The sequence below is a fragment of the Berghia stephanieae genome, chromosome 4 (genome assembly GCF_034508935.2).
Source record: "Berghia stephanieae isolate SIO BIC M18660-M18661 chromosome 4, UCSD_Bste_1.3, whole genome shotgun sequence".
NCBI classification, from domain to species: domain Eukaryota; kingdom Metazoa; phylum Mollusca; class Gastropoda; order Nudibranchia; family Aeolidiidae; genus Berghia; species Berghia stephanieae.
Genome location: NC_088363.1, coordinates 31,190,331 through 31,217,107, shown reverse-complemented (window position 1 = coordinate 31,217,107; position 26,777 = coordinate 31,190,331). Strand labels below are relative to the sequence as shown.

At 33.1% G+C, this 26,777-nt stretch overlaps 1 protein-coding gene across 10 annotated transcripts in view; it reads left to right on the top strand.

The window, feature by feature from the left end:
* The window catches only part of LOC144970415 (basement membrane-specific heparan sulfate proteoglycan core protein-like), a 255,662-nt gene extending 229,225 nt beyond the window's left edge, over positions 1-26,437 (top strand). For 9 of the 10 annotated variants that reach the window (XM_078910024.1, XM_078910028.1, XM_078910033.1 and 6 more), the window contains 16 exons: positions 916-1,046; positions 1,487-1,685; positions 2,665-2,762; positions 3,472-3,621; positions 5,074-5,292; positions 6,752-6,850; positions 7,238-7,459; positions 8,468-8,584; positions 10,650-10,709; positions 16,039-16,169; positions 17,497-17,668; positions 18,090-18,227; positions 18,828-19,053; positions 20,590-20,673; positions 22,855-22,958; positions 23,620-26,437. In XM_078910024.1, coding sequence (XP_078766150.1) covers positions 916-1,046; positions 1,487-1,685; positions 2,665-2,762; positions 3,472-3,621; positions 5,074-5,292; positions 6,752-6,850; positions 7,238-7,459; positions 8,468-8,584; positions 10,650-10,709; positions 16,039-16,169; positions 17,497-17,668; positions 18,090-18,227; positions 18,828-19,053; positions 20,590-20,673; positions 22,855-22,958; positions 23,620-23,780 — 2,311 coding nt within the window. In that variant the 3' untranslated portion in view covers positions 23,781-26,437. The remainder of the gene's footprint in view (positions 1-915; positions 1,047-1,486; positions 1,686-2,664; positions 2,763-3,471; positions 3,622-5,073; positions 5,293-6,751; positions 6,851-7,237; positions 7,460-8,467; positions 8,585-10,649; positions 10,710-16,038; positions 16,170-17,496; positions 17,669-18,089; positions 18,228-18,827; positions 19,054-20,589; positions 20,674-22,854; positions 22,959-23,619) is intronic. The other variant, XM_078910025.1, reaches the window with a different exon arrangement.
* Positions 26,438-26,777: the final 340 nt, after the last annotated feature.

Here is a 26,777-nt window from a genome sequence, read left to right as displayed (position 1 = left end):
AATCAGTCATCTCTAACTTTTCTCTATTTTTTATTTATAACTGCAGACTTAATCACTTTCACCAAGAGTGGAGTGATATTGATTCGTCTCAAGTAAGTCGGAGTCACATCATTGCAATAATAGCAAGCATACCCCCTTTTATTAAAAAACAAACTGAAGTTATAGTTAACCGAAATCATTTGTTTGGAATATTTATGATGTACTGATGTAGCCATTAATACCATCGATTAAACAAAAAAAAAATATATGTCTAATTAAAAAGAAGGCAGAAATAAGTCATGATGAGCTTTTATGAAGCATAGTCCCATACTAGTCTGAGGACAGTATGAATTAATGCTAAAATTGAACCTACAGTCTGTTTTATGAAACATTGGACAACTTTATATTCTTTTGTTATGAGAATGAATATATTTTCTTGAACCTTTAAAAGCTAAAATGTCGTATTTCTGATCATTTTAGTTTGAAATTTTACTTTTTTCAAAATTCGTTTTACTCCAACATAATATTACTGGCATGTGTTATAAGGTCATATACGTGAACATATATATATAGCTTACTGACTTAGTGCACTTCACATCCTAGTCATACGATTGGAATGTCTCCACCACCTCTTTTATCCTCTGTGTAAGATGCTTCCACCTTTCAGTCTTCTGTCATAGATCTAAGAGATCAAAATTCTTCCGGTGAATCTAATTTATGTTGACTTTGATTAAGTTTGAAGAAACATTTCCCGTTTAGCTTTGGATCAGACTTTATAAAACGGTCTTTTAACATGGAAAACAACTGATTATGCTGAGATATCTCAAAATGCTCCGTGACCACAAATGCAAAATTTACCCCTGAGGCAAAGTTACTTTATTTGACAGTACTACTATCATCAGTTTCATTATTTCTCTATTCTCTCCCTTTACTTAGCGACCACTCTATTGTCGAAGGTGGAGACTTGTACATCCCACATGTCAGAGAAGAGGATGCCGGAAAATACAATTGCTTGGCTTCAAACGTTTTTGGAACATCCCGTTTCCCTGTTGTCCTGATTGTTGGATGTAAGTTTATTAACTAAGTAGTTTGGCATTTTAGCTTCTAAATGTCATAGCCTGGTTAGGAGTGAGGTCCAAGTAAGAAAATATAAATGAATAATCATTAGATTTTTAAACATTATTTTATATATCTTATGTTTACACATGAAACAGACGAAGAATATAGGTAAGAAAATTGTTGCGTTAAGTATTCGAGTCAATTCATACATATTTTTATTCATACAATTTTCAATTTCAGTCCCAAAATGAAGGCAGGCAATCCATTGGCCGACGTAATTAGCAGCAAAGTAATTTAAATAAAACTTTAAAAATCATTCAAAAAAGTTCCTTACTTTAGTTGTAGCACTATTGATTTAGATCCAATTTGTCTTTTAATGAATCAAAGCAAATTTACAAGTTGGTCTGACAGGCTTTGGATGAAGTACCCTTTTTTAAAATTTCCCCAGCCTTGGTGCCATATTTCCAACAAAACCCAACATCTTACATGTCCTTCGCTCCCCTGACCGACGCCTATCTGGACACCGACATCCGCATGTCCTTCAGACCTGAGGCTACAGATGGTTTGATATTGTACAACGGTCAATATGCCACAGGATCTGGGGACTACTTGTGCTTCGGACTCAGAGAGGCTTATCCTGAATTCAGGTTTGTATGCAAAGAGCAATTGGTTTTTTGCTCTATGTTACTCTGTGTTGTTCGTTTTTAGAAAAGAAGTAAACAGAAGTTGCTGTTGCTCATACTTGTATGCTGCTACAATGATCATGAGTAGGTGGTATCGAACAAAATGAAACCCAAAAGTTGATTGGCTTTGAGTTCAGGGGAGCAAATAATTGGTTTTAATGGGATTAATGGGATTAATTTCCAATTATCAAAACCAACATGAATCATATTATTAGTAATCAAAATAGAATTAAGCCAATCACTTATGCAAGGCTAGATATGACTAATGATAAAAAGTGAACAGATTAATTATAATTATGATGATGATATGATGATGATGATGATTGTTGATTGGTTCGATAAGAATACGTTAACACCTTTTACTCTAAGAGATCATTACATATAACAACTTTCGTTTCTGAATATCTCTCTCTCTCTCTCTCTCTCTCTCTCTCTCTCTCTCTCTCTCTCTCTCTCTCTATCTATCTATCTATCTATCTATCTATCTATCTATCTATCTCTATCTCTCCTCAAGCCATCAATATTCATCACGATCATCCCTCATTACTTTTTCATTTATTAATAAAGTTAAATCTTTTCATTCGGCTCGTCAATTTTATTTTTTGTCTCGGTTATGTCCCCAATCATCAATGATGATAATGATGATGAAGTTGATTATGGTTAGAGTGGTGGTTACAATAATTAATGATGATTGTAATGTATTCATATTCCTATTGTTTAACGCATTCAATTGTACTGAGGCATTATTCACCTGAGCATTGATCTTCTTCCGAATGAACCCAAGCATGACCGTTTGTCTATGATTCTTTCATAAAGTTTGTTTATTGTTACTTCAAATTTCAACAATTCTTCTTCGTGTAATATTACCATATATCTACAAATATTACAATGATGACTGGCAAATGAAATGAACTTACGACTACTCCTATTTTGTCTTATTTAGATTTGATGTTGGAGCAGGCCCTGCAATTATCCGCGGAGCCAGACCTCTGGAATTAAATAAATGGCACACAGTACAGCTCAAGAGAAATAGAAAGAATGGTGAGAATGCCTCTATTTATCATCCCTCATTTATACTACCATACTTCTCTCTCTCTCTCTCTCTCTCTCTCTCTCTCTCTCTCTCTCTCTCTCTCTCTCTCTCTCTCTCTCTCTCTCTCTCTCTCTCTCGTTTATGAGTGTTCTACTTTTATATCTTTCTCTCTTTCAAACAAACTCACACACTCGCACATGAACAAATGCATACCTCCATTTATGTATTGCCGCTTTCTATTTCTGACCATCAATCAATATTAGGTCTGTTCTTACCCTTATATTAATATTCATAACTATTCATAACCAACGAAAACTTAAATGGCAATTAATTTTGTAATTTTCCTTTGGATTTTACAAGTTTTCCTCTTGACCTATAAAGATCTCTACAAAAAGTCCACTTTCAAATCATCTAGATTTTCTTTCATACTAATGATAGCCAATATTAGTCATGAAAGAATTGCATTAAATAATAGAACTATACATCTAACACAACATGTACTAATTACACGGTTTTCAAACCCACTTGTCAAGATTTCATTGGAGTAATGGAAATGATATAATCTTAAACGAATGCAAAATATACTCTGTTGCAACAATGTTAAAATATGTCCAGAATTAAGTTCAGGTAATAGACCTGCAAATGTGTGCACAGAGAACTTCACAACTTTTTTCACAATTTCACTTTCCTTACAAATTCAATGGTTTTTCTTTTCAGGTACTCTTATGGTGAATGACGAACCAATCTATTCTGGAGAAGCACCAGGTGTCTTCCAGGGCCTTGACCTTGCACAGCCTTTGTACATTGGAAGTGTTCCTGCATTCGCCATCTTGCCAAGAACTGCTTCTTTCAATACTGGTTTTGTTGGTAGGGCACTTAGCTTACTCTAGAACCCATAGAGATTTTAAAACCTGAGGCCGGAAAAAAACGTATTGAATAAAAATTAAATAAAATTTTATCGAGCATTTTACAAAAAACGACATAACTTATAACAGTAACGTTTAAAACCTCTCTTCAGCCAACAATGCAAACACCTAAAAATAAAAATGTCTTATTAGATCTTTTGTACAAAGGAAAACAAATTTTCACAATTTCTTATTGTCAGAAGACATGTTGATACCTTTCTCTCGCATCTCTGTGAATTATTTACCAGTTTATTTGTTTTGTCGATGACTAAAGACGGGTTTCATGCTCAAGACGTTCAATGTTAAGCATTTTTGTTTTTTTTAACTTTTCTTCAATACTTTTTACAGTCAATAGTTTCTGGCAACTTAGTACTAGGGTAAATTTAAAGACAAGGTCAAGTGAGTTTTCAATTTTGATTGAAGGCAAATCAAAATACTCTTCTCCTTATGTTTGTAATATATTTGTTAATGAAAAAAAAAGTCTTGTTTCTAAAACTGAGCCTAAATAAATGCACTCATTTAGGATAGTGAGTTGTGTTTCTCAAACATCAAAATACTTAACTTCCTTAATTTTCGTGAGTCGTGTTTCTCCTAAATGTTTATGATATTAACTTTAAAAATGAATTTTCTTCATGTAATCTATCTGGCATAATACCAGATAGACATCGCGGGTCACAATAGGGAACAAAGGTGTTATGTCTCAAAACTGGTCCTATCCCATTGGAAGTGTAAAACCGCTCTTCCAGAGGACTGGATACATAACTTGTGTAATTGATCTTCTTGTTTCAGAGTGATGGCATATTATTTTCTAGTCTTATTTTAATATATGTTGGTCATCACTAAAGATCATCATTCCTCGCTATTTTACCACCAGTAATCTTAAACATCTACTTATACATCCTACTACTAAAATAGTTATGCCACCTTATGATTCAATATGTAAACTATACATTATTAGTCCTTCGAATGACTGGTTACCTACACCATTTCAAGGAGTTGAACGTGTGACATCTATGTGTTCTTCAGGCATGACACTCGCCTTTGTATTGGAAGTCCTAGGTTCAAGCCTCACTCTTAGCAGCAAATAGTTGAGTCATTGGAAAGGATCTTTACTCTCATTCTCTCACCGTACTCGGATGTAAAATGAGTAAAATTAGACTGTAAACAACGTAGTCTCTATCCGAAAAATATTGTAATATCGCCAGACAGGTGTCATGTCTCATCCTACATGTTAGGTGTTGCTGTTGGTCAGGGACCCTTTGTAAAAGGTTTTGAGCATGTTTAGTGGATATTGCGCGGTATAAAAATGCTCCCAAAAAAGCTTAAGTCTCGAATTCTCTGCCCAATTGAAATTGGATTGGTGAACAAAATGACTCTTAATAAACTACTCATTTTTTTCTATATATGTCAACAGGTGGTATCAGCCAGATACAACTTCAGGGCTTGAACCTTAACCTTGGCAAGGATGCTCGTGAAGTGGTCGGTGTGGAGTCCTATCCTGTCTGTAAAGACTCTGACTGCCAGAATGGAGGTCTTTGCCAACCCGCCAATAATGTCAAGGGATTCGTGTGCAACTGCCAACAAGGATATGCTGGGGAAAGATGTGAAGTGCTTGGACAGAAATGCTATCCAGGTGGGTGATATATCTTTTTCTTCTTTCAGCTTATCCCACAGTTTGCAGGGTTGCCATAATGAATGCCACATCTCCATGCATCTCGGTTCAGCGCATCATCTTCCTCCAGGCCCAAATTCCTTTCATATCATCCTTTACCGTATCCCACCATCTAGTCTTTGGGCGTCCCTTTTTCCTCTTTCTCGCTATTTGTAAGTCCAATACTTTCCTTCCTACGAACTCCCTTTCTCGTCCCTTTACATGTCCGATCCTTTTCAATATATTGTCTCTCATCTTTATTGATACATACATACTTCACTTCAGTCAACCTTCGATATTGGGTGATATATGATGAAATTAAATAACGATAAAATTCTTTATTCATCCAATGGGGGAAATTTATCTTTAGGGTTTATTCCAAGGGAAAACTGGAATAACCCAGACATCAGTCGTAATGCAGTGCAGCAAACTGAGCTAGAGTTAGGTGACTTGATCAGGGCCACACAGCGCAGCGGGTATTCAAACTCGGTGCCTTTTGAGTACGAAGCAAAGATCATACTGCGGACCCACTCTGCCCCCATATTACAGATAGTATTTTAAAATTGATTTCTATTATTAGGGAAATGCTTTACTTTCCTGTTCTGTCCAACCGATTTTGATGAGAACGGCTGTGTTGTCGTCTTTATTATGACTAATTGATTTATAGGGTATATATATATTAGTGTTCAGTTATTTAAACGAATCAGCCCTAATAGATGCAGATGTGTTCTCATTATGTATGGGTTGTCCTCTTAATAATGGTGCCCTTTGTGCTTGACACAACTAAGGTGAGATTTAGTGAGAAAGGCATTACGCATACCAAAAGGTAACCTAATTGCTAAACTCTAATCGGAAAGGTTGAAACGTTTAGATTTTTAACCTTTATATCGTCCCATTATATTTCATTTTACTAGTCTTGATATGACCATCAAATATTGCAGACTCCCTTTAACTCCTAAAAACAATGAAACTTTATAATATCATTAAGTTGTATTAGATTTGTGTTTACGTGTTTGATTTTTTATCTCAGTGAAAAAAAAGATCAAAATTTCTTGTTGTTCTGTTCTTTTATGAAAGGTTACAATTGGAAGTGACCTTAAATGCGCCAGGTATATTTGTATCATTCTCTCTAGTTGAACCAAAAAAACATTGACTTTTAAAATGTAAAATTATAAGTTTTAATGCTATATGAAAACCATGACATAATACAATTGATAGTTACGATATCAACAAACCTATATTCTGATTCGGAATTCAACTACTATGCTATGGTACTTTTTTAAAAACCAATTTTACAAAGGCTTTACCTGTAATAAAACAATCTGAGAACTTACTTCAGACCAAAAATTTAATAATGATAATGATGAAATAAGCGTCTATAGAACATCATTTTATTATATTATAATCTTACTATGGACTTTTTCCTTATCTATTTTCACAGGTGCATGTGGACCCCAAGGACGTTGCTATGACTTACCCAGTGGTCAAGGTTTTGCCTGTATTTGTCCCATTGGATTCAGTGGAGAGGGATGTGTTCTTGGTGTGTGTTTAATACATTTTTAAACTAACCCTTTTTGCTCATTATTTGAGTGCCTCTCTCTCTCTCTCTCTCTCTCTCTCTCTCTCTCTCTCTCTCTCTCTCTCTCTCTCTCTCTTTCTCTATCTCTCTCTCATCCTACACAGTACTCATCTCTCTCTCTCTCTCTCTCTATCTATCTCTCTCTCTCACACACACACACACACACACACACACACACACACTTACTTCACTTACTCTTTCTCTCTCATTTCCAAATCAACCCACCACAAATTCATCATCACCATCACAACCTTAACCATCATCACCATCCCAATCACAACCATCATCTTCATCACTACCATTATTATAATTTTCAATAACATTGCATAAACATTTTTTATCCACCAGGCCTGACCATTGTCGACCCAGCCTTCAACAAAACATCCTTCATCTCCTACCCAACCATCAAGGATGGTCTCCTCTCTGTCCGCATCCAACTGATGTTCAAACCCAGGTCTCTTGACGACAGTGTTATCCTCTACAACGCACAGAGAATGGACGGAAAGCAAGACTTTATTGCATTGATTATCAAGGATCAACATTTGGAATTTAGATTTGATACTGGATCTGGTGAGTTCAAGAAATTGCAATTTAGATTTGATAATGAATTTGGTGAGTTCAAGAAATTGCAATTTAGATTTGATACTGGATCATTATATATGTGATTCATCGTCTCAAAAGGGTCTTATGTTGGGGTGAACTAGATGCCAAAAAGCGATTGTAGTTGTAGAATTAAAATGACCAGAAATGTATAATTTTAGTATTTTCTTTACTTCAAAAAATAACGTTTATGTTCCTCAATAAAATTAAATATAAAAAAGACTGAAGCCATGCCCCATACTTTGCAAATTAATTCAATTTTTAGCATCTACATAAATCCGACATAAAAATTTATATTTGGGTTTTCTTTGTTGCAGTTGGTCACATATTCGTTATTATATACATACAGAACCTACCATATGAACTCGGTGTCATGACCAAGCACTACTTTTTAGTGTTCTTATAACATTCCCGGCCTTAAACCCACTGGAATGCAGAGTTTTACATCTACATTTCCAAATGCATTCTTTCTACCCAGGATGACAGTACTCGGGTGCAGAAAAGCACAGCGGAAGGGCAGATGGCCATAGGACATCCATTGGCACTATGAACATGGCATACATCTGGCTTAATCAGATATTTATAAAACATTTTTAGTACAATTGTGATTATTTAACTTCTACAACATAGTTTCAAGTGTTAGCTCTCATCAGGAAGTGAGCTCACGCTTGAAACTATGTTGTAGAAGTTAAATAATCATAATTATACTTGAAATGTTTTATAAATAGTTCCTTTTATCAAAAAGTTGAGCACTATTATTTCATAGTTTTTGTTTTTATAATATATAAATATATATATATATATATATATATATATATATATATAAAAATAGAAGAGAGAGAGAGAGAGAGAGAGAGAGAGAGAGAGAGAGAGAGAGCACCATGCTGTGGTGTAATGTATCATGTTGTTACTTTTATGTATCTTTGTTATCCTTCACTATTCTTTACTCGGCTTTTATTTTATTTTTTAACTTCACAGGTCCAGCTGTACTGAGAAGCCGCTATCCTCTGACCGTTAATGCTTGGACAATGGTAAAGGCTGATCGTAAGGGTGGTGATGGAATGCTGACCATTGGCCAGGAGCAAGCGGTCAATGGTAGGTTGCAGTTTTAGCACTTTAAAATGGGTTTTGCCTCATGTGGCTGTTATTGAATGGGGTTTTTTTTCTCCCTCAAGGCTGTTTTCCATGCTTTGATGACGAATTCTCTGATTTAAATTTTTCGATTGTGTTCCATTGGTATTATAGAAATTTTTGTGAATGGTTACGAGTATGACTGCATTTGGGATATTATAATTTGAATGTAAATAGTTTGAAATGATTAAAGAGCATAACAACAGATATCGTATATATATAGCCTCTGTTGCCATATTGTGCAAACTTCTATATTTTTGGTCGGTTGAGCATTTATCTGAAATTGTGTAATTCGTTTATTTTTTGGATCTTGCTTTCATTGTGGAGTTATTCATAAACGCTAGACCTTCGAGACAGGGAATGAAAGGATGTGAGGTGGATGGGGAAAGTAAGAGAGAGAGAGAGAGAGAGAGAGAGAGAGAGAGAGAGAGAGAGAGAGAGAGAGACAGACAGACAGACAGACAGACAGACAGACAGACAGAGAAAGAGAGAGGTGAAGTAATTTGATTGTGATCACACTGCTCAAGGAATTGATAACATGTTTTGGTTGTTGGTTGGTTACTAGATTGTTACTTGAGATAAATTGTCTTTGTTTATATCAAAGCGATGAAACGTCATTAATTTTCCAATTCAGTTATAATAATTTGGTTAGTGTTTTTGGCACTCTGTTGAACTCTTGGAGCACCATTTTAATTTATAGATTAGTGCATCCACGTTAATTCTATCATCATTTTTTAAATATCAAAAACACAATATCAGGGGTGTTCAATGTTCCATTCTACCAATCATTGTTCTTCATTACATATGAAATCCCCTACAGTACAGCATGCATTCAGACTGTAAATCTATGGTTTTTATCAAATGGCACTCGTTCATTTATTAACCCTCTCCCTACCAACTACATGAAAATCGTCACATTCGTTACGATACAACTAACATTTTACTGATTCAGATTTCTTTTGAAATACAAAATTTGAAGAATTAAAAAAAATATATCAATGAGAAAATGAGAACTCAAAGCTGTGTGGTACAGCTTGTTTTGCCGAACAAAATTATGTATAACATATACTTATACCTTTTGATTAAAAAAAATAATTGTTGGATGGGTAAAACTTTTTGGGGAAAGTACATGGATATTGGTCGGTAAGGAGAGAGTTATTATTTTAAGATGTCCTCGTTATCAGCTTGGATATGTATGGAATATTGGTCATCCTAAGTTGTTTTTTGTTTTTTTTGTTTTTTTTTGTTTTGTTTTTTTTTGTGTGTGGGGGGGGGGGGTTGGTTTTTTTTTTTTTTTAGTTTCATCGTAACTGAACTTTGATCTATTTTTGTCTTTAAAGAAAAATGTGCAAAATGGCATCAACCCTTATTTTTTATCATTGATTTTCAATGATTGTTAAAACAAATATATATTTTATGACATAATGTGCATTTGCTCATGGGTAATAATATTCAATTTTTAGTTTTATACCTGCATGATATGCTATGATTAGATTATACTGTATCGGAACACATATTCTTTCCCTTCTATTGTTGGTGGAAATAATACTGGTGTAATTCTACACTTTCAATATTTGAATGCCATTTGTTTACCAATATTATTCATACAAAACATGATATACAACATCAACAAAAGAAAAAGGACTGGGTTTGTCATCAGAGCAAAGTTCACAACTCGTGTTTTGTTAACCTTTGACATTTCAGGCAGAAGGAAGAGTCTTGCAACTAATAAGTTGAAAACACCGTAATTGACAGTTCATAATTTCTATTAAATCATACATATTTTCACTCATGTTAAAAGTATCACAATCAATACCTATAAATGTGTATTCATTGTGTCGTGAGAAAAATTACGGGGAAGGGGGAAAGGGGCATTAAATAACCTTCCTTTAATTATGTCTAAAAGGGAGATAATATGGATTGTTTTCAACCAGTCACACTTGCATCATATTGTATCTACATTTTTTTTTCTTTATCGTTTAATTTAATACCAAAATCTTCACCCCACTCTTACTTTGTCCATGATCAGAATTTTCAGCTCCCAACGATAATAACCTCTACTCCGAACGAGAAAGAGGCGATGTTCGAGGTAGTACCTTGTTTTCGTTTTCTATTTGATGCTTTTGAACATGGCTTATTTTCATGCCATCAATGTTTATTTTGTGTTGTTTTTTTTGTCATGTGATTTGCAATTTGCATTTTTAATTCTTTGGCTGCAGTTTAGATTAAACTAGGTCTACATCCAATAAAGCCCATCATATTTTGATTCTAATTTTTAAAAAATATAAATAATATACTCCCAATTTTAATATGACTTCTGTCTAGAGTTCTTTGGGGTTTTTTTGGGTTTTTTTTAGAGCAGTCTTTGACAGTTCTTTGGATCATTCTAATTCCATTGAACCTGAGGAATGAAATATTTATGTCTTAATAGCCACCTCGTGCTGTTAAGATGACCTGATAAGGCACATGTTAACAAGCGCCGTGAACTTCTAAAATAAAATTAAATAACAGAAGTAGCCAAAGTGTTGAAACTGTTTTGTGACCAAACTTTGTGAGTGATTTGACATTTAATTTTTGAGTGCCTAATTGATTACTGCAATTAATTTGATATACTAACGTACAATTAATCTTATTACTGTTGGATTGGATTGTTTCGTTAGTGATCATAGCAATATATGTTTTTTTAAAGGTAAAAATCAAGAAGAAACACAGGAAGCTATAGGTTTCACGCTTTCTTTTACATGTTTTGGTTATTATCTGCTTAATAGATTTTAAAATCCACAAAAAATTGCTTACTTCTTTTTTAAAGCTTTGGGCTCCATTTCTGCTTTGCTACTTTGATATAAGAGAAAAATGCCTCTTTCCCTTTACACTGTGCTTTTAAGACTTAGTATTGGCGTCAATGATAATTTGTACCATTTTACCAGCTTTCGTCATTTTGAAGTCAAGTTTTGCTTTGCCTTTATTTTTGCTTTTATTTTCAATGAGCTTTTAGTAAGAAATCATTCTCCACGTCAATAATTGTGGAGATGATGTTACTACAATACACGCTACTTGATTCCTCTTATGAAGTTTGTGGCTAAGCTGTTTAGCTTTTCGCTTTAAATGACTTCTCTAATTCACTTTGATTGGTGGTAAGAGCAGTTCTCTCTTTACAATCACACGCTATGCATACCCTCGATCTATTACTACTCATTCTTCATCAAAATTAAAGGAACGCTGTTCTTGCAGTCTCGACTTTTTTTTACATATACCAGTAAAACTTGTTTATTTTAAAAGCTTGCAACTGCAAAGGACTATCTTTTTAAATTTCAGTGTACTGATTCAAAGACAAAAACAATAATTTTTCCAACTTCTAGTCCAATAAATCATCTTTATCCAACAAGCAGGAACATAATATACGATTTCATCGTTATTTATTATTAATCATTTTGCCAATAAAGATTATGTATAAATAATCACGAATATTCCTATGTTAGAAGACTATGATTTGAAAAATATTTAATTTTTTGTTTTTTAAATCATGACTTGACTCTTCTTTTGATGGAGATAGAATTTTCTATCTTGGCTAAATTCACAGAATGCTTCGCCTCCAAAACTACGCCATAATGGTTGGGATGTTTCCAGATATTAGAACATATATCTTTTTTTTTCGAGTTTACTCAAAAGAAAATTAACCTAATTTGCTTGCATTATTCGCTTCTGACACTTACAAGATTTATCCATTGTAAAATTATGAAAATAATATCATAGACTCTAGGCATGTTTAATTAACTTTTAATCATATTTTCATATTTCAAATGGGTGTCTTAACATCATTGAATTCATGCTGCACAAGATTGTTTTTGCTATAGTTGAATTATTGTTAAAGTTATGTTTATTTCTCTTCATCCCGTTGATGACGAAAAGAAGTTATGATCATAATTTCATATACTCAAAGAATATATATATATATATATATATATATATATATATATATATATATATATATATATATATATATATATATATATATATATATATATATATATATATATATATATATAATACACTTACATGGAATATGATCAGTGTTTTGATAGATTTTGTTTATAGAAACGAGGAGGTGGCTTTCAAAGCTTGCTAAATCACGCCTAGGCGGAAAAGGAGTTAAATATTTTCTCAATCTATTGGACACCTTGGAATTACCAAGACAAAATCAAAGCTTAACTTTTAAATCACTCAGATATTGCTCTTTAAGGCAAAGAGGACAAGTGTTTACCTATTAAACTCACTAGATGAATGACCAAAAAAAAAAACAATTGTCTCTGAATGATGAAAATATTACAGAAAGATCACAGGTAGAGATTGTATTTGAACCAACATCACAAGAGTCAGCTCCTCGATGCCAATGTGTTCAATTAAAGAGAAATCCTTACCATTTAGTATCATCATTCTTATTTCAGTTGTCTAAATATTTTTCTTAGCACTGTCTCTTGCAACTTACTCTAGGGAAGATTTTTGTAAAGAAATTCTTTTTTTTTACTTTTTTTTTGTTTGTTTGTTTTTTGTTTTTGTTTTTGGTTTTTTTTTTTGGTTTTGTTTGTTTTTTTTTTTTGCTTTTAATTCAATTTGCGATATACGTTCGGAAAGGTTTAGGAGGCAGGAGGAAGAATTAACTCTGAGATAGCTTATGTTCCGGAGAATGTTGAAAATGAGGAATTGGAGTGGGATAAAAATCTGAAAAGGTTTTCATAATACATTGCCAAAAGAGATTTTTAAAAAATCACCCCCAAACCTCGGCCTTTGTTAATTAGAGATTGAAACCATAAAAAGTGTGGAGCGGGCACTTGTATCAATAATGACGAGAAAAATAGGATATGGAAAAGTGCCCGATGAAAACAGAGAATATAAAGTCACAGGGTCAGTGCCAAACTCAGGATCCAATTGACACGACACCTTCCTATCCAGTCTTCTCTCTCCTGGTCTGGCGGAGGGTGTCGTGTCAATTGGATCCTGAGATTGGCACTGACCCGTGACTTTTTATTCTCTGTTTTCATCTGGTACTTCTCCATACCCTATTTTTTCTTGATAAGGTTGAAACCCCGACTTTCTGATTACCTGACTGATACGATACTGTTACACCATAAAGATTATGATTTATTGTATTTTGTTTTTCACTGATTTTTCTTTGAATTACACAACACAACTTTTCAAATTATAACAAATTATGGCGAGTTTTGAACTCATTTAGCTCGAGTTAACTCATAGTCACTCCTGGGTTTTGGTATTTTATGATAGATGGTCTATCCTACTTTTCTTTTTGGAGACATATGTTCGTGACATCCAGTCAAATGGACTACATTAAATATATTTATTATTCACAAAGCAGGTGATACAGATTTTTAAGCGTTTACAGTATTAGCATATTACCAAATATTTGCCACAAATGGAACCAATGTTGATGCCAGAATAATGGCTCCCCCCCCCCCCCCTCCAAAATAATTCGGCTTTATCAAAGTGTATAATATGTCATTTTTTTCCCCAATAATATTGTTGTCCCTTGATAAACAAAGAGAAGGGGTGGGGTGGAAGTTGGGGGGGGGGGGCCTGATAGCTCAGTTTGTAAAACACTCCGCTGCCAAGCAAAGGGTATGGATATCTGGAATGGTTAGGATTTCTTTATTTACCATCCTTTCCACTCAGTGTTAATCTCATCACAAATCAGGAAGAATTTTATATACGTATTTTATAATTTAAAGATGATTTAGATTAGCATGTGGTGTCCTTTTCAAATCTCAACTCATTCAATGGCAATATAAGAAACATAAGGAGAGAGGTTTTTCCTGTTGTTTTTTAAACTGAACACTTCTTGAAGCCCAGACGACAACAATATTGTAGCACTAAAATACCATTTTACCTATGATCTTAAGCTTTTAAAAAAATATTTATTAAACGCAATATACACTAATTGTACTCAAAGTCAAATAGTCCTTCAGAGCCATCAGGTCCGTGGAGCCGGAGTTTATCCCAGTTGCTATAACGTGAAATGGACTACAGCAATTGCTAGCTACCCTTTGAATAGGACGCTAGTCTATCGCGAAGTACTTTTCGTCAGATCTAACAGTCCCAGCTACCCATTCACTGCTGGGGCTACAGGGGGATCAGAAAAAAATCTCGACTGCACCCGTGATCGATCCCGGTCCCTTTGCGTGTGAAGCGAGTGCTCTACCAACTGTGTTATCGGGACCCCTACTCAATGTCAAAGTGCTTAGCAAGAGGACCCAGGCCACAGCAATTATTACATAATTTTTTTAATGCCCACGTTGTGTTCCAGGTAAAGAATCTTGAAAAAAATATTGAGCAGTTATATACCGCAATATCCACTAAACACGTTCAAAGTGCTTTAGAAGAGGTCCCAGCCAACAGCAACACTTGACACGGAAAACGAGATATCATGGCTGTTATGCGATATTACATTTTTTTTTCCAACATAGACAACGCTGTTCACGGCCAGGTACTCGTTTTATACCCGAGAACAGTGAGAGAATGTGAGTAAAGAGCCTTTTCCTAGGACTCAACTATGCGCCGCTCAGAGCAGGACTTGAACTCATGACCTTCCGATCCGAAGGCGAGTGTCATACCACTAGACCACATAGCCTCACAATTTTTTACCATAATCTTACCATAAGTGAGTATCTGTCCGGTAGCAGCATTTCTTTGTTGAAAAGGCGTCCCGCATATTTAGTATTACTGTTGGCTTTAGACCCCTTTTAAAGCGCATTGAGCACATTCAGTGGACATTATGCTCCCCTTTTTTATTTCTAATCATAATCAAACCATTAGGATTTCAGTGATTATTCCCTCCTTATATTTATATTGATATTTATAATTTATATTCATTATTTAAAAGTTTATGGTTATCTATTTGACTTAACAACTTGTAAGAAATAATGTATGGAATTATATGTAATAAAGGCAAGTATTCTCCCATTGGTTTTTATTTATTTTTTTTACACAGGAAATTACTTACCTGGGCAGAAAATAATAAGAAATGTTTATTAATTTATTAAAAACTAGAGGTGCCTAAATGAGTCAATAAAATGGAGAGAAAGATAAAGGGAGCAAATGTGACTAATAAATAAGGGAACAACACAAAAAAAAAGACGTTTAGATTGTCATAATGATATAGGTGAAATTGTGTGTGTTTATATGTACGTCGTTTGTTTTGTGTATCATAATAATATAGGTGAACATGTTTGTGTTTATATATACGTCGTCTGTTTTGTGTTGTTCCCTTATTTATGAGTCACATTTACTCCATTTATCTTTCTCTCTATTAATTGATTGTTTGCCAGTGTATCGAAAAAAATCTGTGGAAGAACTCATTATTATATGATTTGAAATGTGAAAGTACTGTGCATGATTAAATTTTGCAGGTTCTACGTCAGGCTCAGGAACTGTCGGCTTGAATCTTGAGAGGCCTCTCTTCCTTGGTGGCATTGACCCAGAGGAGACATTGAACCCAAATACTGGAGCCACTGACGGATTCATTGGATGCATTGGAGAGGTGAGATAGTATCGGTGGTTGATGAAGATAATGATAACAAATAGGATGATGAAGATGATAACAATGATTATGCTTCTAGACACATAACTAAATCAAGAGGAAAGTGAAAGCTGCCAGAGATTTTGGGGTATATTATTTCAAACCCTTTTAAGTAGTACAAACCGGACACCAGTGGATATCATTGATCTTATTAAAATTGTTATTATTATTATTATTATTATTATTATTATTATTATTATTATTATTATTATTATTATTATTATTATTATTATTATTATTATTATTATTATTATAATTATTATTATTATTATTATTATTATTATTATTATTATTATTATATTATTATTATTATTATTATTATTATTATTTATTATTATTATTATTATTATTATTATTATTATCATCATCATCATCATCATCATCATCATTATTATTATTATTATTATTATTATTATTATTATTATTATTATTATTATTATTATTATTATTATTATTTATTATTATTATTATTATCATCATTATAATGACTATTCACCAATCTGGATGAATTATTACAATTATCATTAGTTTTATTTCTGGTATTATTGTTACTATTATTATTATTATTATTAGTAGTAGTAGTAGTAGTAGTAGTAGTAGTAGTAGTAGTAGTAGTAGTAGTAGTAGTAGTAGTAGTAGTAGTAGTAGTAGTAGTAATAGTACTAGTAGTAGTAGTACTAGTAGTAGTAGTACTAGTAGTAGTAGAAGAAGTAGTAGTAGTAGTAGCATTACAATGGTAATAATAGTAATGATAATTAATAGTAATAATTATAATTATAATAATAATAATAATAATAATAATAATAATAATAATAATAATAATAATAATAATAATAATAATAATGATAATACCAGAAATGAAACTAATGATAATTGTAATAAATCATCCATATTGATGAAAAGTAAATCTATATGATAAATTATAAGTAGATGAAATAGACAAATTAATAGAGATGTAAAAGAGAGAAAAAAAAAACCCGAGATAAATCTGATTTCCAACTAATATGAGTACACAATGGGAATTCCTGCCTGTATGTTAACTGATATACTGCCTACCTACATACTCACAATTGCAGGTCTGATAACTGAAGGCAATTATGAGCTTGATTTAACATTGTTCTATTGGATATTAGGGTGCGTTGGTTTGAGAGAATTCCCATTGCAACAATGATCCCATTAATAATTTGGATTATCAAACCAGCTAATAAGGACACGGCGGCTGTAAATCTATGGGGAGTTATTACAAATTACAAACGAATTAAATCAATGGTCATTTTGTTCTGCACAGCTCACCATTAACGAGAAGGTGATTGATCTCATTGAAGATGCAATTGAAAGCGTCAATGTACATGACTGTGGAGATAGAAGTCTCTGTGACAGGAAACCATGTAAGAACGGAGGCAACTGTGTGGATGTCTCCCCAACAGAGTACAGATGCGAATGCCCTCAACAGTTCTCTGGTAAGAATTCGTAAAAAAAAAAATTTAATAAATATCATCAAGACTCACTGATTACATATGTAAATGTTTATAAAAGTCCTATATATTTGATGAACTGGTAGAACAGATAAGGTACTTTACTTTCATAAAATTGACCTAGGTTCGAGCCGTGTTGTCAGAACCCAATGTTTCATTTACTTGAGCTAGCAAATTAATCCGTAAGTCAATTTAGTTGTGACTAAAGTCTCGATTTTCTCCAGGTTTAATGTTTTATTTTGTTGTTGTTGTTGTTGTTGTTGTTTTCTTTTTAAAAATAGATATATCTTAGAGAAAATTGTTTATTGCGTTTGTAATAATAATATAATGATTTTTAACCTTGATGGACGTAATAGGGCTTTTTTTTCATGTATTTAGTTATTCCCCTGTTCAATCCGACTTTCAGGTGACAATTGTGAAATAGAGATGAACATCTGTGTTACCAACCAGCCATGTTTGAATGAAGGAAACTGTCTTGTGACGGATTCTGGTTCATTTGAATGCCAGTGTCCTCTAGGCTTCATGGGTCGCACCTGTGAAACAGGTTTGTGTTGATAATGAATTGTTTACTTATGAACAGTTTTCTCAACAAATCTAGTTGATTTCTAGTTAATATTATGTTTAAGAAAAAAGACAAAGATATAGAAGAATATTGTGTTGTTACATTTTGTTTACCGTTGTCTGGGATATTTTTTCTTTGTTAATGAGTTTACTTGTATGGGATTTTTGTTCTTGTTTCATGGCTTTTTAAAATTTGTTTGTGATGGCTTTTTTTCTATTAGTGAAAATTAGAAACAAAATAACTAATTAATGAGACTCTGCTCCTCGTTATTTTAATGCCATCCTCTCTCTTTTGCAACCCCCCCCCCCCCCCTTTCTATCTGTCTATATATTTATATTTCTCTTTCTCTCTCTCTCTCTCTCTCTCTCTCTCTTTCTTTCTCTCTCTCTCTCTCTCTCTCTCTCTCTCTCTCTCTCTCTCTCTGTCTATCTATCTATATACATATATATCTATATATATATATATATAAAAATATTTTCTTACTTGAGTTACGCCTGCTCTATTTCTTTACACGAAACAACACTTGCGGGTCTAAACATTCCACAACTCACTGTTATTGAATTTTGATGTCTGATTCTACAGCTGTTGAACTTGGAACAAGTGTTGACTTTATGAAGGACAGCTATGCCGAATACCCACGCAACGTTTTGCCTCATCGCAGACGTCAGTCAACGGAGAGAATTCAAATGACCATCTCCACGTTGGAAACCCAATCAGCATTGTTGTTCTGGCAAGGACAGAAGCCTGGAGAGCAGGCAGGAAAAGATTATCTGGCAATCTCTATAAATGACGGCTATATAGAGTTCAGGTGAGTCGTGGTTGCCATAAAGTAGGAAATTTGAGAACATCTGACCTTCTGCGACTAAATAATTCAAGGGGGGGGGGGGGGAGGATAGGGGGATTAGAATAGAGAGACTGAGAGAGGGAGAGAGATGGAGGCAGAGGAGGGGAGGGCAGATATATATATATATATATATATAATATATATATATATATATATATATATATATAGTTGCAGACATTCAGCAGAGAGCGAGAGAGAGAGGGAGAGAGGGGGGGGGAGATAGACAGACAGACAGTGAGAGAGAGAGAGAGAGAGAGAGAGAGAGAGATTGGGAGGCGGATGAGGGGAGGAGAGAGATCGGGAGGAGGACGAGGAGGGGAGGACAGAGAGAAAGAGAGTGTGTGTATGTTTGTGTGTGTGTGTGTGTGTGTGAGAGAGAGAGAGAGAGAGAGAGAGAGAGAGATCTTCTTCTTCTTCCATTAAGGCCAAAGCTTCATTAACACGGGTTTTAGAGGGAAACAGGGAGTGATTTTTTGAAGATATCAGTGGAAAGGGCATGTTTAAAAGTGGTTGGTAGGGAGTTCCAAAGTCGGTTGGTGAAGGGGAGAAAGAGTAAAGATGATGGTTTGCTCTTGAGTGAGGGATTTTAAAATTAAATGCTGAGTTTCTTGTTTTATTTGTTTGTTTGTGCGTTTTGATTTTCTGGGTATGTTTAAATCTAATTTTGTCCCAAAAGTTTCAGAATTTGATGTTAGTGATTTAACCCCCTCCTTGTCACCTGCATCAAAATCATCACATTTGTTACGTCGCAACATACATTTTTCTTGTTCAGATTTATTCTGTACATCACAAACTTTGAAGAATGGTCTTTGTTTAATTATTAAGAACATAAAATTGTTTTGTAGAGAGATTGTTTGAGTTTAAAAATCAATTCTTCTGTTGGGTAAGCCTGCCATTCTTGGAAAATACTGAAAATGATTGGTAAGGAGAGAGTTAAATGAACTTTTTGGTGGGTGCAGTGCGGAAGACCCTGTCAATACATACCATCTTGGCGTATTTCTTCCCCATACGGTGTTTTTTGTATTGTGTTTTGTACTTGAAAATAACAATTTGACAATGGAAATGAATAAATAAATCATCAATATGCTGATGTTGGTGGCATTTTTTAAAGCAAAATACTCACCAATTCTCTCCTTCAATTCAATAGTACAAACACACAAAATGATGCATGATCCTAAACATTAATAGGGGTTCACAGAGTTCAGATTGGTAGAGTGATCGCTTCACATGCAAAGGGACAAAGTTCATGTCTGTTAGATCTGGTGGAAAGTACTTTGCGATAGACTAGTGACCTATACAAAGACTAGCAAGTAATTGCAAATGTCAGTTTCGTGCAATAAAATGGCTCCATGGTGTCATGGCTCTGAAGGACTACTTTTTAAACGTTTATATTTTGATAGAGAGGATTTAGTAAGAATTAATCACCTGGTCTAAGAACAATAACAGAGAGCAGAGTGATGTCGAATTCATTCATTCATTATAACTTTTCTTTTATACCAGATACGAGCTTGGTAGCGGTCCTGCTGTGATTAAATCTGCGAGACAAGTAAATGACGGATTTAATCACTTAATTGTGGCTGAAAGGTGAGGCGAAAATTAATAGACACAAATGACATGAAATAAAGATGATGAGGGTGATGATGATAATAACGATGATGATGATGATCATCATCATCATCATCATCATCATCATCATCATCATCATCATCATCATCATTATTATTATTGTTATTTTTATTATTATTATTATTATTATTATTATTATTATTATTATTATTATTATTATTATTATTTATTATTATTATTATTATTATTATTATTATTATTATTATTAATAGTAGAAGTAGTAGTAGTAGTAGTAGTAGAAGTAGTAGTAGTAGTAGTAGTAGTAGTAGTAGTATTAGTAGTAGTAGTAGTAGAAGTAGTAGTAGTAGTAGTAGTAGTAGTAGTAGTAGTAGTAGTAGTAGTAGTAGTAGTAGTAGTAGTAGTAGTAGTAGTAGTAGTAGTAGTAGTAGAGGTAGTACTCATATTACAAGTGGAGAACCCGCAATGTTAGCGGAGAAATAAAGGCTATTAGGAACAGGCTGTCATCCATTTTGCTTATTATACTCTGTATTGTATTTTTAAGATTTGCCGGTAATTCCGTGCTCGATGATAAACATTTAACATTGACTTTACAATACAATTTAGTGCCCCAACGTAGTAGTAGTGAAAGTAGAGTCAGTAATATATTAAAATTTGCTGTGGCAAAAGAAACCATTTCAAAATACTGTCATGCATATGTTGATAGATATTTATAAAAGGCTAGTTACAGAGAGAGCAATTATTGGCTTACGTCATCCATTTTTGCTTATATATATCTGCTGTAGATATGTAAATTTATACTAGGCCTAAATCAAAACAAATTGGATCCTATAGGCGTAAATTCCGGTCCCTAACGAAATCATAACACTTGTGTGTTTACGTTGGGACCTAACTTTACGCCATACAATGCTGATCCCCAACCTTATTTATTAAAAGAATCGAGTTTAAAGATTATCGTGACTTGCTGGCATCAAGAGAAATTTAAAATTACGTCATCATATTTTGTTGCGGATGAGATTATTATTACTTAATAGTATCAAGAGAGATTAAAAATTACGTCATCAATTTTTGTTGTGGATAAGCTAGAATTGCGTAGAATAAATTATACTCCCAATGAAAGTCAAAAGCCCAAAGGACTCATTAATAGAGCAGTAAAGTTAGGTGCCCCAAACGTAAACAATAACAAGTTGCTAGTGATTTCCGTTAGGGACCGAATAATTTACGCACAATATAGGTCTCCAATTTTGTAGTTTGAGTTGTAGCAATACACTTTCAGTATTGAAATAGTTTACATAAATCTAACAGTTGCAGAAATAGTAATATAAGGCTAAATTATTATGAAATCAGCTCCGAATAATTCTCGTTTTGTTCACACAGCGCAATAATTTGCTCTGGTCTAAAATAGATGACTGTAACTTTTGATAAATTTAGAAAATTTTACCTTTTGTTCCATAAATATCCATATCTAGACATTATTTGATGCATGATCGAGTATTTATGAATATGTGTTTCTTTTGCCACCTAAACAGCCAAATTTAAAGGTTATTTTTTTCTATTATTTACATTGGAACGTGAGCTGTCAAGACAGGAACATGTGGTTTGCCACGTGCTTCTCGACCTTTGTTTACGTTTGGGGCACCTAACTTTACTGCTCTATACGACCTAGCAGATTTTCTTTGTATTATTTTGAGTCAACGGATGATAGATTTAACCTGAACTAAAAGGAGGGTTTGCAAGTTACTTGTACTAGTATATCAGTCAGTAAAAAAAATAGTTATATAATTTTTTGATTTGCCAGTAATTCTGTGCTCGAGGATATAAATTTTATATTGTCTGTTTGGAACAATGTTGATCCCCAACCTTATTTTTTTTATAATAGATTAATAATAATAATAATAATAATAATAATAATAATAATAATAATAATAATAATAATAATAATAATAATAATAATAATAATAATAATGAATGATGATGATGATGATGATGATGATGATGATGATGATGATGATGATGATAATAATAATAATAATAATAATAATGATGATGATGATGATGATGATGATGATGATGATGATGATGATGATGATGATGATGATGATGATGATGATGATGATGATAATAATAATAACAACAAGAGCACATGAGTATTGCTTATAAAACTTCTTGTTGTGTCACCAGATTGGGTAGAGCAGGTTCCCTCACCGTTGACAACCAACCAGCCATCAATGGAACATCTTCTGGACCTCTACAAGTATTAAATGTTCAAGGAAATATCTTCTTTGGTATGTAATTGTCTCTCATATAGTCCTCACAGCTCATGAGTCGGCAGTTAATCTTGGTATCTTTAGTATTTAAAGGACAGTAACGACTAGTCACTTTTATCTGGTAGGGCCACTAGTTTATCGCAGAATACTTCCCACCCAATATAACAGATCCAGATATCCAATCACTGTTTGGTGAACAAGGGCTTGGGAGGAGTCAGAAAAAACATCCCGTTTATATCCAGGAACTAAACTGGTTCCTTTGTTGACGAGACGAGTGCTCTATAACTGAACCCCAACTTTTTAAGTTGACAAATTAGAAATCTAACCACTTTATATTAATTAATATGTAAAAATTCACCAAATCTACTTGCTGAAACACTCACAAACCAACACACTGATGTGTGTGTAATTATAATCTGTAAGAGAAAATTGGACATGAGTTGATCATATTAATGGATGTCTAAAAGAAACAACAAGCAGTAGAGTGTCGTCAACGACATTATACTTCTATAAATAGCATTTGTACATTATGATGAAAATTGCAGGTCAATCATTATCTGACCATTTTTTGTCAATTTTGTTAAAGAAGTAAAATAAGATGTGTACATTAAATGATGAATAATAATTGAAAAGTAAAATATTTATTTTAAGACTATTCTGTGCCCTTTTTATCCCACAGGTGGAGTGCCTGATCTCAGCCTTTATACTGGCGGACTCTTCACCAAAAACTACGAAGGTTGCGTCTCTGAAATCTTGCTCTTGGACAAACCAGCTCTTAACTTTAAAGATGATCCAATTGGAGGAATGAATGTACAGCCTTGCCTTACTAGCCAGAAATAAGATGAAGTTTGTTTGTGTCTGAGTTAAATGTTATTTAATTATCTTCATCCTGACATTTGAATTTTGTTTTGTTCTGTTTTGTTTTTTATCTCATGTAATATTAGATACCATTCACTTTTCAGCCATCTAGTTTTGTTGTCAAGTCCCATATCATTGCAGTATTTTGCAATGGGTGTTTTTGCTATGATTTTGTTTGTTTAACTGCGAGGAAAGATGTTGAAGCGGGCACTAATATTGGTAATATTTATAAATAGCGCATTATGTTGTGTGTTCAAATTTTATTGGTTGTTGTTGGCTGATATAGAGTAGTTTATTTATAGTTAAAAGAGTTAATGCGGATACTTGTGGATGTGATCAAGGATTAAATTTTTCTTTAAATTGAATATGTGAATCATCAGGAATGATAAAGAGAAAAAAGTTATAACGATATAGAAAATAAGAAATGGCACCAACAATGACAATTTATAACCTGTGTATTTAATTGGGATGATAAAGTATTTTATCTGATGTCATTTTATTCCTGATATGTAGGTTTATGCATTTGCTGAATGGAACTTAAGATTAATATCAATTACATTTTAATTGGTTATTAGCTTCACTTAAAGGTCGTACAATCCCAGTGTTAACATCAAGTCAATATCCTATTTGATTTGACACGCAATAATGATATACGTTTATAACAACATATGATATTTATATAATTCTTCTGAATGTGATAAGCAATTATGTGAATATAATATATGCACCGTGGGTTGATATGTGTAATACATGTAAATGGTTGATTCAAAATGACCTTCGCCTCGTCCGAAATGTAAATGGAATAATTCTATGATAAACGATTATACTAAACAATGCTCACGAAGAACAACTGGTGCTACTATTATTTTCACAAACTAACGGATACTCACTCATCAAGAATTCAACAATACATCTAGATCTCCGTATTTGGGTTATTTGCTTATTTTGTGTCCACGACCGATGAATTTTGTGTATTAGAAATTATACCCCAACACATTTCAGCTTGTTTCACACCATCATGAATATGCTTTCAACAACGATTATTTAAACATCTGTAATGGCTGTTTTTGTTATTGTTATCATTGTTGTTTTAGGTGTTGTTATTACTTATTTTTTGTTGATTTTGCTGATATTGTTATCTACTTTTCATATTATCAAGGCTAGTTTATTAAGAACTTTTTATAGGATAATAAATGTGTGTTTACAATCAGCCGATACAGTATTTTTAAGTTATGTTTTGTTTTTGTTACTGAAGTTTTATTTTGTTTGTTGATCTTTTTTTATATATTTTTTTTTAGTTTGTTTTTTTTTTATTTTGTTTTTGTTTTATGTTGTTTGTTGTTTTTGTTTTATTTTGTTTTTTTTTTTGTATTTCTTGTGCCTTTTTAATGTGTAGACTGCTGAGTTTTGTATAGGAGTACTGGAGTGATCAGCGTGTGGATGTGAGCTACTCATCTCGTGTCATTGGAGTGAAAAGGCATACATGATTTCAGGGTGAAAACGTTCTGCCTGCTCTCAGTTTATAAAAAAATACATCCGTTTTAATATTGGTGCTATGCAGGCAGAATGACTAATGTTATTTAATGAGATGTCATCTCATTTGCATATGTTTATAGTTCTGTTATTGATTAATGATAAAATTGCATATTCATTTTTTATATACCTATCACATATAAGTTTATGATATTATTTTGTTTTGTTTGTTTTGTTGAGGGTTTTTTGGGGTTTTTTTCTTCTGGGATTTTACAAGAATAAAATATTTCCGTCTAATCTATTTGAGCATAATACATGAAAGCAATACTCTTTTGGGAATTTAATTTATTTAAAAGAGTTGTCTGTAACTGAGAGGTTTGTTTTTTACAATTTTTTGTTTAATATAGTCAAGCTTTTCGACATTTTCTTTCCTATAAATTAGCAGCTGATTTTTTAAATTTTAATAAAAATGATTAATACATTTTTTAAAAGATCATATTTTAAGACATGAGAGTTTATTAAAATGTAATCTTGCACGAAGGTTTGATTCAAATGTAATATTGCACGAAGATTTGATTCAAATTTAATTTTTCACGGCCCGATATGATTTAAAAGAAAAAGTAGACGTCTATAGTGAAATCTTTCGAAATTTAACTTCTAATTTAGTTACAAGGGAAAATTTTATTTCAGCTTTATTTAAGCTTTTATGGATGTTAAGTTTATGCAATATATTTTATATGTTTGAGATATAGCTCGCATCAAAAGGGAAATAAGAGGCATAATTTAGCATACATAATTTATACTTGAATATACTTTATAATATGTACAGCTAATAGTTGTTTTGGTTTTTTTGGGGGGGCATGTAGTACTTACTATTTAATGGCAGACATAATCTAAAATTTATTATTTTATTTTAGGCGTGTCATTGAGCAGCTTTTTTTGCTGTAGAGTTGTTTATACTCAAAATGTTATTTTATTTAGTCAATCTGAATGAAAAATATCATCGTTCAGTATTTAAGTGATGTATGATTATGGAGAAGAATCACCAATAGTCGATTATGTTGCTGGTTTTATTTTGTAAGGGTTTTTTAAAAACAGTTTCAAAGTAACATCATTACAATGAATATACTCTGTGATTTATCTCAAATAAAATAATGCCTTTTATACAGCTCTGTGTTTTACTTTTTTTATTGATGAACCACAGTGTTAGTGGCTGGGTGGGGTTCCTAACCTCCCATAGCGGGCAGGGAGGAACTTAATTTGTCTTCTATCCTCCTACAGCTGTTTTCCAACATGCTTTCTGTCTTTGTCTTGGGATGAGATTACTTGGTTTTGTCCTGGCCCTGGCTGGATACCCTAGCTAAGAGTAGTCAGAGTTTTGGGAGATGATATTTTTTGTCTTGTAAATCATCTCTCTGGTATGCAATGTACTGTATTATGTTTTATTTACACATTATATATGATTTGTAAACATTTGAGTGTATCTCTCTTAGTGGGGATCTGTGC